The sequence below is a fragment of the Perognathus longimembris genome, chromosome 19 (genome assembly GCF_023159225.1).
Source record: "Perognathus longimembris pacificus isolate PPM17 chromosome 19, ASM2315922v1, whole genome shotgun sequence".
NCBI classification, from domain to species: domain Eukaryota; kingdom Metazoa; phylum Chordata; class Mammalia; order Rodentia; family Heteromyidae; genus Perognathus; species Perognathus longimembris.
In genome coordinates this window covers 33003079-33016031 of record NC_063179.1, presented here as the reverse complement: position 1 = coordinate 33016031, position 12953 = coordinate 33003079, and the positions used below count along the sequence as shown (strand labels likewise).

Here is a 12953-nt window from a genome sequence, read left to right as displayed (position 1 = left end):
AGTGTTCAAAAAGAAACATATTCATTACCTGACTTAGGTAAGTATCGCCCCTCTATACATGACCTATACAACAAAACAAGTCCAATACAAGAAAAAAACACCATTTTAAATAGCTAAAAAGTCAAATTATAAGTATTTTCACAAAAAAGCAAAACCCCAAATTTAATGAAAAAGTATCAATCTATGCATCTCTAACAAGTACAATTCAAAGGAGGACAAATCCAAGAGCTCAATCTAATTCATCAATATAAAGCACCAACAAATAATACTAGAACATCTAGATACTCGTCTGCAAAACAAAATTTTGCCTCACACCTTATGTGAAAAACTCAAAATGGATCACTTACATGTAAGAGCTAAAACTATGAAATTTTAGCATAGAAACATAGGAAAAGATCTGTATGAAATCAGATTAGCTAAATTTTCTAGATATGACACCCAAACACAAGAAGCTAAAGCAAAAATCAAATTTGATTACTAAAACTTCACTTTGGAAGTGGTGCTGTGACTTCAGTGGTACAGCGCTAGCCTTGAGTGAAATCACTCAGTGGATAGCACACAGGCCTTGAGTTCAAGCCTCATGACTGACCAAAAAATAATAATAATCACTTTGATGTTTCAAAAGACATCATCAAAAAGTGAGAACAACAGAGATCAGTGGCTGATTCCTATCATCCCAGCTACTCAAGAGGATCCACTCAGGAGAATCATAATTCCAGTCCAGCTCAGATAAAAAGTTCAAGAAACAACAGGAAAAAAAATGCTTGACACTGTGATGTAGATCTGTCATCCCAGGTATGGCAAGAAAATCAAATAAATAGGAGTATCTAACAGACCCTATCTGAAAAATAAGAGCATAAAAGGCTTGAAACATGTCTCAAACAGAAGACATTCAGAACCCTCCTGGGTTGAACTCCTAGAACTGCTCAAGGTTTTTAAGTAATAACATCTCAAAGGAAGGTGAATAGATATTTTCAAATCATGAATCTGATGACAGTGATAATGAAAATGTGTAAATTCACAGAGAAAATGAAGGAGTGACAGTGTCCAAAAAGAAATGTATTCATTACTTGACTTTGTACATCACCTTAATAATAAAATGTTTAAATCAAATTCCCAACTATTAAAATGAACAAAAGATCCGAACACTTATTTCTCCAAAGATACACAAATGTTCAGTAAGTACATGCAAAGCTGCTCAACATCAAAGTAACCATAAAAGGTAAAACAAAATCACAATAGCACTCCATATTGACTCATATGACTGGAATCGAAAAGATTGACAATAATTAACACTGGTAAAGATGTGAAGGAACCAGGATCCCAGTACACTGAGACTGGAAATAGAAAATGATGCCAATTGCTATGGTAAACAACTGGCAATCCTTAAAAAAGTTAAGCCTAAGGCACAGTAGATTTTACTCCAAAAATGAAGGCATGTTCACACAAAAACTTGTACACAACTGTTTATTTGATGTCATAGCCAAAATGATCCATGGTGGAAACAATTCAAATGTCTATCAACTGAAGTATCAAAAAATAGTATATAATGGACAATAAACTTTGGATTCGCAGACATTAATGATTGAAAATGAGTATGACCTAGACACTGCTGAACATACCAAGGCTATGGTTTAACTGTTAGAGTACTTGCCTGTAGAAAAATTCAAGGCTCTGAGTTCGAACCCCAAAAAAAGGAAGTAAAAGAGAGGGAAAGGGATGGAACTGAATGGGAGGAGAGAGGATAAACAAATAGACTACTAAATATTTATTTACTAAATTATTAAAATCAGAGAGCATAGACAAAGAATTTCAAATGTCTTCCTCACCAGAATTATTCTTACAGCTCTTCTAAATCAGTTTTATCAGTTTAGCATCTGTCTTAAACATAAATTGTTCAAAAACATTAAACATTGTCCTTACCGCCTCTCTTGGAAAACCCTCTGTTCCATGTTTGATTATCTTCACAATCATTATTAGACTCTTGAATAAAAATTTTAACAAGTGAATACCACCCAAATAATTAACTTTAAAGATAATATCTAAAGAATAGCACTGTTGCAAAGTAAATAAGTAAAATATTTTCATTAAGTTAAAATTAAACATCTTAGTTCTTAAAGTTTTAGTTAAAACATTAAAAATATCTAATGTATCTCAGTATTAAGTGTTAAGTATGTAATTGAAAACTCACTATTTTCCAAGAGCTATCCTTACAAAACAAGCTAAAAAAAATTGTAGATGTCAGTTTGAATGATATGGTTTCAGGAATATCTAAATGATTAAGTAATCATATGGTTCTCAAATTTTATCTACAAACCACAAGAAACATATGGCTTTTCTATTTAAATTGTCATTATATTCTAGCCAGTAAGGAGGCTGAGATATTAGGATTTGTAGTTCAATGCCATCCCAGACAGTAAGGTCCAAGAGACTCTTATCTCCAATTAATTGGCAAAAAAAAAAAAAAAAAGTCAGAAATGGAGGTATGGCTCAAGTGACAGAGCACTAGCCTTGAGTCAAAAAATTAAGGGACGGTGCCCAGGCCCTGAGTTCAAGCCCAAAAAAATTAAACTGTCATCATATATTTTTCTGTAATTTACTGGCCTAAAACCTGTTCTGAGACATTGGTACTTACCTAAATATATACATATTCTCCCTCATTCTTCAGTTTTAAAAAATTAACATTTAAAAAAATGAGATTGACAAGTAACATTTCTGGGGTTTTTAAACAGTGGTATCAACCAACCTCTAAAGGCAGCCTGAGAGTTATCAGAACTGATTAAAAATAAAAATAAATGTCCAGACCCAGTCCAGGAATTTATTCTCAAAGCGCACAGTGATAGCAAGTAATTAGTAATTTTTCAAACTACTCCCAAGTAGCTAGGATTACAGGGAGACAGTTTTAACTAATGTTTGTACATGTCACTGATATTTAATATCTAAGTTTTTTGTGTGTGGTACAGAGCCTTGCCCTTATTAGACAAACCCTCTATCTTAGAATCACCCATCATTCCTTTTGCTTTTAGTTCTTTGCATGTCTTTTCTGCTAGCTCTACCTCCTGAGAAGCAGAAATTACAGGTAAGCACCACACCTATCCTTTTTCACTTTCTTCTTTTTTGGTGGTACTACTATTTGAACACAAGACTTCAAACTTGCTAATAAGCAGGCAGTTTACCACTTAGGCCAGGCCTCTAGTCCTTGTGTGTGCTTTCTTTTCTTCTCTCTCTCTCTCCTCTCTCTCTCTCTCTCTCCCCCCCCTCTCTCTCTTTCTCTCTTTCTTTCTCTTTCTTTCTTTGCCAGTCCTGGGCCTTGGACTCAGGGCCTGAACACTGTCCCTGGCTTCTTTTTGCTCAAGGCTATTACTCTGCCACTTGAGCCATAGCACCACTTCTGGCCATTTTCTATATATGTGGTGCTGGGGAATCGTACCCAGGGCTTCATGGATATGAGGCAAACACTCGTGCCACTAGGCCGTATTCCCAGCCTGTGCTTTATTTTTGAGGGTAGGATTTGACATTATTGACCAATGGCCAGCCTTGGATTATGATACTGCTACCTAGCTTCCCACATAGCTGGGAGCAAAGATAATTCCTCTTTGTTGGCTGAGATTACAGTCTTGCTAATAACTCTTTGCCATGGCGAACATAGGAACCATGATCCTCCCTATCCTCTGCTCCCAAGTAGCTAGCATTATGGGTGTAAGTCATTGATTGTGCTGAGCTAAATACCTCTTTGAACCTAACTGGCAAGAGGAGGATTTTGGTTTCAAACTCAACCTGGACTCCTTATCACCAAATGGGCAAAACTAGAGATGAAGAAAAACTAGCATGAACACTTTTTTTCAAGTAAAACTTTCTATCAGAACCTGAAAATCCCCTCCAGGTCTTGTCAACAATTTTGAGAATGAAAGAATTCGATATATATATTTTTTAATTTTCAGTGAACTAAGAAGAAAGAGAAGAAAGTAAACAGAAGTGGAGAAAACAGGCTCTCTTGAGTTCTATGGAAAATTCAAATGCATGCTTGTCTCCTGCCCACCATCACTATAGAAATAATTCAAACTGGGAAAGACAGATGTGCCAGGTAACAAAATAGAGACCTGAACAAAATATGGAACTCCAAAGTATACTATCTTACAAATATTTTATTAAAGCTGGACACTTGGGGCTGGGGATATAGCCTAGTGGCAAGAGTGCCTGCCTCAGATACACGAGGCCCTAGGTTCGATTCCCCAGCACCACATATGCAGAAAACGGCCAGAAGCGGCGCTGTGGTTCAAGTGGCAGAGTGCTAGCCTTGAGCAAAAAGAAGCCAGAACAGTGCTCAGGCCATGAGTCCAAGGCCCAGGACTGGCAAAAAAAAAAAAAAAGCTGGACACTTGTGGCTCCTACATATAATCCTAGCTACTCAGGAGGCTAAGATCTGAAGATCCTGGCTCAAAGCTATCCCAGACAGGAAAGTCTATGAGATTCTTTCTTTTTTTATTAAACTTTTTTCTTTATTGTCAAAGTGTGGTACAGAGGGGTTACAGATTCATACGTAAGGAAGTAAGTACAATTCTTGTCCAACTTGTTACCTCCTCCTTTATGAGATTCTTATCTCCAATTAACCACCAGAGAAGTGGAAGTGGAGCTGTGGCTCAAAGTGGTAGAGTACTAGCTTTGAGCACAAAAGCTGAGGGACCACACCCAGTCCCCGGGTTCAAACCCCACCCCATGACCAACAACAACAAAAATGGTTTTACTGAAAGCCAAATTTGGTAGTGTACCTACCAATCCTAGCATAAGGTAAACTGAGGCAGAACAATCCCAAATTTGAGGATACACTGGGTTTGGTGTTGATTTCAGGGCTAGCCTAAAGCTAAATAGGGAGAATTTGCCTCCCCAAAATAAAAGATTCCACAGCTCAATGATTTTTTTTTGCCAGTTCAAGGACTTGAACTCAGGACCTACCTTTTTTTTTTTTGCTCAAGGCTATCACTCCAGCACTTGAGCCACAGTGCTTTTTCTGTTTATGTGGTACTGAGGAATCGAACCCAGGGCTTCATGCATGTTAGGCAAGCACTCTACCACTAATCCACATTGCCAGCCCAGACCAATGATTTTTAAAGAAAAAAATCCAGGTTTTTTGTAAAAGCAGGATTTATTAAAATCTATTCATTAGACATGATTTTTTTTAAAGTTAACTATTGTAGTCTCTCTTCTGGGAATATTACTCTGTTCTCATCATTCTCTGTATTTCTACAAACCAGAGTATCATTATCTTTGCCAGACATGTTTTAAATTTTATCAGTGATTTACATTGTTAAGAATCATCCTCCTAGGGTCTGTCTGAGAATATGGTTTAGTGGTAGAGTGCTTGCCTAGCATGCATGAAGCCCTCCCTGGGCCCAATTCCTCAGTACCACATAAACAGAAAAAGCCAGAAGTGGCACTGTGGCTCAAGTGGTAGAGTGCTAGCCTTGAGCAAAAGAAGCTCCAGGTCAGTGCCCAGGCCCTGAGTTCAGTCCCAGGACTGGCAAAAAAAAAAAAAAAATCCTCCTCCTAGGCTTACTCAAGTCTAAATGGCCCCACAGATATGAACAAGTGTGAAGGTGCCAAGTATACTATGTTTTAAAGAATTTATGATGACCAACATTAATATATAGAATGGAGCTTTAATTCTTGATTTACTCTATCTGCCCCTTTTTCTGAAAGTAGCACAACCTTCAAAATGTGTACCTCATAGATTTTAACTAAGATAGACAGTAATAGGTCAAACTATAATGCCTTAATTCTTTACCTATAAGTCAGTAACATCTTTGGTTGGGGCTCATGTAGCTGCTTTTTAAAATTTGATTTTAGAACTAGATCAGACAAAAATAATTCTAATTTCCATTTAGCATGAGCTATTGACATTGCATTTTTGAAAATCAATATAAAAGCACCAAACTTACCTTTCCAGAAACCAGAGCTGTCGCCTTCTTCAAACTTATTATTTGAAAAACCTATACAAAATATAAAATAAAACTTGTACATTTCTGGAAAAAAATCTATATCTCTGTGGCTAAATGTAACTTTTTGTCACCTTAGCGCCACACTCAAAGCTAAAAATAACTTTCTTTTCAGAAATTTTTACATTGCTTTAAATGTTCTATCAGTGAAACAATATACGTTCTGTTTAAAACATCAAAACTGAGCAGGGTCCTGAGTTCAAGTCCTTGAACTGGCAAAAAAAAATCATTGAGCTGTGGAATCTTATTTTGGGGAGGCAAATTCTCCCTATTTAGCTTTAGGCTAGCCTAGAAATCAAAACAAAACCTAGTTATTTATGAGACAGATTTGTAGGACAGAGGTTCCTGGCTAGCCATGGCAGAAAAGTTCTCTAAGGCACATGCCCAGGCAGGAAGCCTGACCATATATCTTATAAACAAAAAATAAAAAAGCTGAAGGCACAGCTAGCAGTAGACTCACTCTTGCCTACCAAGAAGACTCTCGAGGTCAAAACCTCAGAACCAATGAGCAATGGTGGCTGATGCCAATAATCCTAGCTACCAAAAAGGCTGAACTCTGAGAATCAAGGTTTGTAGCCATCCTAAATAGACTATCCAAGAGACTCTAATCTCTAATTAACCAACAAAAAAATCTGGTAAATAAACTTAAAACTTTACAAGTTAATTCAGTCTTATTTACAAGGGGCAATACAACTGTTTCAATATAAATTTTCAGTTGTATTGAATACAACTTTTCAGTTAACATGGAAATCCTATTTTCTTTTTGTTTACCATTTAACAAAAAAAGAGTTATCAAGCTTCACTTTCAAATTTTTCATTTCATAAAAACCTATGTTCAAGCTTTATGCATCCCTGGAGCATATAAATATGTTCCTAAAACTAATTTTAAAATTATGCATCAGTAATTTTTCATAAAATTAAAAATGTTGTCTCTTAATAAAATGTATTAATGCAGACACACTGAGGGAGTCAGATAAGATAGTGCCTGCCTAGAGTCCTAGCTATTTAGGAGGAGGGAGAACACTGGCACCAGTAAGTTCCAGAACAGCCTGAGCAACAAAATGAGACCCTGCTTCAGAGAGAAGAGGAAAAGAAAAGAGGAGAAAGTAAGAGAGGGAAGATGAAAATAAAAATACTCAAAGAACGTGTACTTGAAAATTAAATGTCAATATGGAATGCTCATCTACTAGTATTTAAAGTAACAAGTACTAACACTATTTGGAAAGCTGGTCATTTATATACAAAATATGTATATGTATCTTATTTATATCTCAGATCCAAAAAATCAGAGGGTCCTTCCAGCAATAAAATGAGATGGAAATTTAATATACAATTAGCCTGTACTAACAAGCCCCTATACTCTCACTATGTGATTGAATGACAAAATAATTTCCCTTAGGATTATTACAAAATATATAAAGAAAGATTACATTCTAAAAAAAGACTACTTTCCCACAAAAACCAAGCTTTGAGTGACTTCACTTACTTAAATATTTCCAGTCTTCAAAGCTGCCTGAGAAAAAGATTATATTCTAATACCCTCCACAACTGCTGTTTCCTCCTAATTTCCTCTTCACAAGAAGAATCAGTGCCGAGTTTTCAAAATGCTTGGGAAAGTCTATCACCTACACATTAAAGGACTGATCTTAAACTATAATTTTGACATAACTTTTTTGTAAATTTTAAGGAAAAAATGTAATTTCAAGGTTCTTTGCTCAGCTATAGACAAATATCACATTCACATACAAACACGTAAGACATCTTACAAACATCTTACATGTTTGTATGTGACCTCTCAGTCTTTAGTAAAAGGAAAGAACCAGGGTTCCTATGAAAAGTAAGTTAATTTAATATAAGATGCTATAGCAAGGAACATGGATATTTTTCAAATAGGCAAATGTAACAGAATACACATCGAAAGTAATGAAACCACTGCTTTAAACTATGACTAAGTAAAGGAAAATGACAACATTCTTTTGTGATCTTCATAAATTCTTGAGAAAGGCAACAAATTTTCTATGTAAATTAAAGCAAAATAGAAATCCCAAGATTTAGAGTCAAGACATTTTGATTGCAAAATATAAAAAAACAAAGTTACCTCTGTTTCCAAAACCTTTTCCACTTCCAAAACTACCCATTGTGGGTATAGTCTCTTTTTTACTAAACTCTCCAGCATCTGAAAAAGTCCACATGATTAACTTCATTAACATATAATTGAATCAAAAACTTAAAATGAAATAAACACTTGAGGTAAGAGAAATTTTAAATATGGAAAAAATAGTACACAGATTTAATAAAAATATTACAAGGATATAAAAATTTTAATTATGCTACCAAAGTTAAAATACAAATCTATAAGTAATTAAATAGCAAAATTATTTCATTGGAGACCAGGAAATTCATTTAATGATTTCATTTATGTTAAACCCTTACTTTGATAGACCCAGCTTTTATTTGGCAGCTACATGAAAGTCATTGCTATTAAAAACTTTGTGCTGGGGGCTGGGGATATAGCCTAGTGGCGAGAGTGCCTGCCTCGGATACACGAGGCCCTAGGTTCGATTCCCCAGCACCACATATACAGAAAACGGCCAGAAGCGGCACTGTGGCTCAAGTGGCAGAGTGCTAGCCTTGAGCGGGAAGAAGCTCAGGGACAGTGCTCAGGCCCTGAGCCCAAGGCCCAGGACTGGCCAAAAAAAAAAAAAACAAAAAAAAAACAAAACTTTGTGCTATTAAAAACCCTATACTTATGTCCTACTTATTAACTTATTACTTATTTTTCTACTATATTTCTGTCAGATTTTCTACTTTTAAAATTAAGTATGACTTAAGCAATAAATATCATTCCCCTTCATACCTCCGCCATCATTCCAGATTATTTGCCCTTATTAATCTTTTGGCTTTACTTCCCACTAACATAATTCTGAGCACCTAACCTTCTTTTTGGTGGTACTTGGGTATTAACAAATAACCAGTTCACTGTAAATTACATTTTCCTTCAGCATGCCCATTATACTCCTTCTTCTACATTTATAACAGCAAACTACCTCTAGCCGCCCCCCCCCCGCTTTTTTTTTTTTTTTTTTTGCCAGTCCCTAGGGCTTGAACTCAGGGCCTGGGCATTGTCCCTGAGCTTCTTTTGGTCAAGGCTAGCACTCTACCACTTGAGCCACAACACCACTTCTGGCTTTTTCTGTGTATGTGCTACTGAGGAATAGAACCCAGGGCTTCATGTATGCTAGTCAAGCACTCTACCACTAAGCCACATCCCCAAGCCCTCTACCTCTTTTTAAATACTTCTTTCATGTGTTTCTCTATTATTAAGAACCTTAGCCACACATTCTGTGATGCACCAATAGTTCCAGCTATCCAGGAGGCTGAGCATGAGCATTACTGAAGCTGAGAAGTTCAAGACTATCCTAAGAATCACAGTATGATCTCTCTTACAGAAAAACAATCTTACAGGTAGAGATTAAATAGCAAGAAGCTTTTTTGTACCTTTTTTGTACTTGAACCACACCTCCAGCCCTGTATTTTGCTAGTTGTTTTGGAGACAGAGTCTCACAGACTTTTCTGTCCTGGCTCATTTCAACATTGACTTTGTTTCTGAAACAGGATCTCACTATGTAGATCAAACTCTAGACCAGTCTTGAGTGCATGACTCCTGCTTTAGCCTTCTGATTGCTGGTATTAGGGACATGTACCACCATGTCCAGCTCAGCAGTGTTTTGTAACCACAAAACTGTTCCTAAAACATTTAGAAACAACTGTGGCAAAATCTGTTCCAGGAATGGTTTTCTCATTGAAAAATGCTTTGTCCTCCAATATTGAGAAACATGCATCAAAATATATCATATAATCTTATCTAAAATAAGATTTTAAATGTGTGTGTATATTCTCCTGAATATGATATTAAGGTATTTAATCTTAGTAGAAACAAACAAAATCATCATTTGAACCTCTTAACATAATTACATGGTCCAGATCTGAAAATGCTAATTAAGTAGGCTCTAAAAATATGTGTACATTTGAAAGTTAAATGTAATAATAGTAAGAATATGTTCAATAATCTTTCCATCTATTCAACTATGTCACATTACCTCAAAGAACTAAAATAGAGAACAGTGACATTTCAAATAAATGAATCCATTATCCAAAAAAACCCTACTCCACACTGAGTTATTAACAGACGTGGCTTTGCAGTAAACAGCCATGAAAGCCTTTATTACATCATTCAACAGTTTAGGAAATTTAAAAAAAGACAATGATACTTACCTCTGTTTCCCAAACTCCTCCCAGAGCCAAATCCAGTTCTCAAGAAAGGATCTTTTCTTGAAGACCCGTTGTCCATTTCTAAAGCAAATACAATTTTGAAGCAAGTTACATAAAATTAAGTATTTAAGTAGTATACACACTTTTTCCACCCACACAGCTAAGGAGAAATTTTATATGCAAATAAGAAACAAACAGAAACTCGTTTCTGCTTTAAAAAAAAATAGGAGGCCATGAATTGCTAGCTCTCCAAAAGAAAAAGAGTAGATAACTCTCATTCATTGGATAAAGGCCCAAGAGTGGAATTGCTGGGTCATAGGGAAGCTCTATGTTTAGTCTCTTGAGGAACCTCCATACTGTTTTCCAGAGTAGTTGAACAAGTTTACATTCCCACCAACAGTATAGCACAAGTGTTCCCTTTTGGCCACATTCCCAAAGCATCTGTTATTGTTAGCTTTCTTGATAATGGCCAGTCATTCTAACTGGGATGAGGTGGAATCTCAATGTTGGGTTTTTTGTTTTTTTTTGAGGGGTTGAGGGGGATTGTTGTTTGTTTGTGGTTTTTTTTTTTGCCAGTACTGGAGCTTGAGACTTAGGGCCTGAGCACCGTCCCCTGGCTTCCTTTTGCTTAAGGCTAGCACGCTACCTCTTGAGCCACAGCACTACTTCTGGCTTTTTCTATGTATGTGGTGCTGAGGAATCGAACCCAGGGCTTCACGCATGCTAGGCAAGCACTCTACCACTAAGCCACATTCTCAACCCCTCAATGTTGTTTTGATTTACATTTCCTTATGGCCAGAGATGCTAAACATTTCTTCATATATCTACTGGTCATTCTTTTTCTGAGAAGTCTGCCTTTAAGTCTTTAGCCCATTTGCTAACTGGGTTGTTGAGGGTTTATTTGGGGGGTTTATTTTAGATAGGAAGCCCTTGTCTGATGCATAGCTAATGAAAATATTCTCCCATTCTGTGGGCTTTCTACTTAAATGACAGCAATTTTAACCACATGATTGCTAACAAGTTTTAAGTTTACTAAATACCCAGAATAGGCAAATACACTGATAAAATAAGCATAAACCACACACTGTTTAAACTTAACATTACATAGTTTTCTCAATTAAAATCTTACATTGGGCGAGGCACGGGGGCTTACACATGTAATATACCTGTAGTGTCAGCTACTGTTCATACAATTGAAAGGAGCACAGTTCAAGGCCAGCCCAGACAATAAGTTACTGAAACCCTACCTTAACAAAGAAGTTGAGCTGTAGTGACACACACTTGACATCCCAACTACACTAGAGACCTAGCAAAGTTGTGCAAAGCATCTAGCCCAGGTAATAACAAGTCGAGATACAGTAAAGACACCAACACATCCATGTTCACTGCTGCCCTATTCACAATAGCCAAGTTAGAGGAACATCCAGATGCCCTACAATAGATGAGTGGATCAATAAAATGTGGTAGATAAACACAATGGAATCTTACTCAACCATTGGAAAGATGTGAATTGCAAGGAAATGAATGGACCTAGAACACAACCTTAAGATGCTGAGCTCAGAGAGGCAAAGCTCAGAGATGCTGAGCTCAGAGAGACAAAAGGCACATGTTTTCTCTACACAGGACTCTAGGCATTCACACACAAACAGACCAAAGATACCCTTAGGGAAGGAACCCAAAGGTTTAACTCCTCTGAACATTAAAATACTACTTAAGGAAACAAATTTCAGGAAATAGAAACATAGGTTTTATGTTGGTGGTGGTGGTGGTAGTAGTGGTGTTTGCTTTTTGGATTTTTTTTCCTTTGGGGGAGCAAAGGAAAGGGTGTAGAAAGGAGGGAGGAAGGGTAAACAAATGCATTCATACTATTTACCATGCAACATGTAGAAAATGAACAATAACTTGTGGGCAGAGATGGGAGGGAGAAACTCAGGGAAAGTGAAGAAATGGGTGACACTGTCCAAAAAAAAAAAAATGTACTGATTACCTGTCTTACAAAATGGTAATAAAACCTCTGTACAACACCTTAATAACAGCAATAAACTTACATTAAAAAATAAAAGTATAAACATAAAAAAATAGTCCTAGGGAAAAACACAAGACTATCAAAAAGATAGCTAAAGCAAAAGATGGCTAGGGGTGGCTCAAACAGTAGCGCCATAAGCCTAGCAAGCATGAGGCCCTAAGTTCAACCTCTAGTACTGACAACACATACATACTTGCACATACATATATACACACACACACATACATTCCAAAACTGTGCAAACAAAAAAATGCAAAACATAAACTTTAAATACACATATAAAGAATCATGGCCTCATTCACTGCTGCGCTATTCACAATAGCCAAGTTATGGAACAAGCCCAGATGTCCTACAATAGATGAGTGGATCAAAAAAATGTGATACATATGTACAATGGAATTTCACACAGCCATTAGAAAGACTATAATGTCATATGTAGGGAAATGGATGGACCTAGAAAAAATCATGTTAAATGAAGTAAGCCAAGCTCAGATAAGCAAACAACGAATGTTTTCTCTCATGCAGAAACTAAAATACACTGGGACATGACTCTAGGCATTCATATGTAGTGAGATTAAAGGTGAATATTCTTAGGAGAGGAACCAATGGTACAATGCCTATCTGCCTCATTAAAAATATATGTATTGGGGCTGGGAATATGG

At 36.4% G+C, this 12953-nt stretch overlaps 1 protein-coding gene across 1 annotated transcript in view; it reads right to left on the bottom strand.

The window, feature by feature from the left end:
* Positions 1-12953, bottom strand: part of Ddx4 (DEAD-box helicase 4) — a 66118-nt gene that overhangs the window by 24593 nt on the left and 28572 nt on the right. The window contains exons 4-7 of the mRNA XM_048368087.1: positions 10269-10346; positions 8092-8169; positions 5937-5987; positions 1924-1983 (exon numbers count right to left, since the gene is read on the bottom strand). Of these exons, the coding sequence (XP_048224044.1) occupies positions 1924-1983; positions 5937-5987; positions 8092-8169; positions 10269-10346 (267 nt within the window). The remainder of the gene's footprint in view (positions 1-1923; positions 1984-5936; positions 5988-8091; positions 8170-10268; positions 10347-12953) is intronic.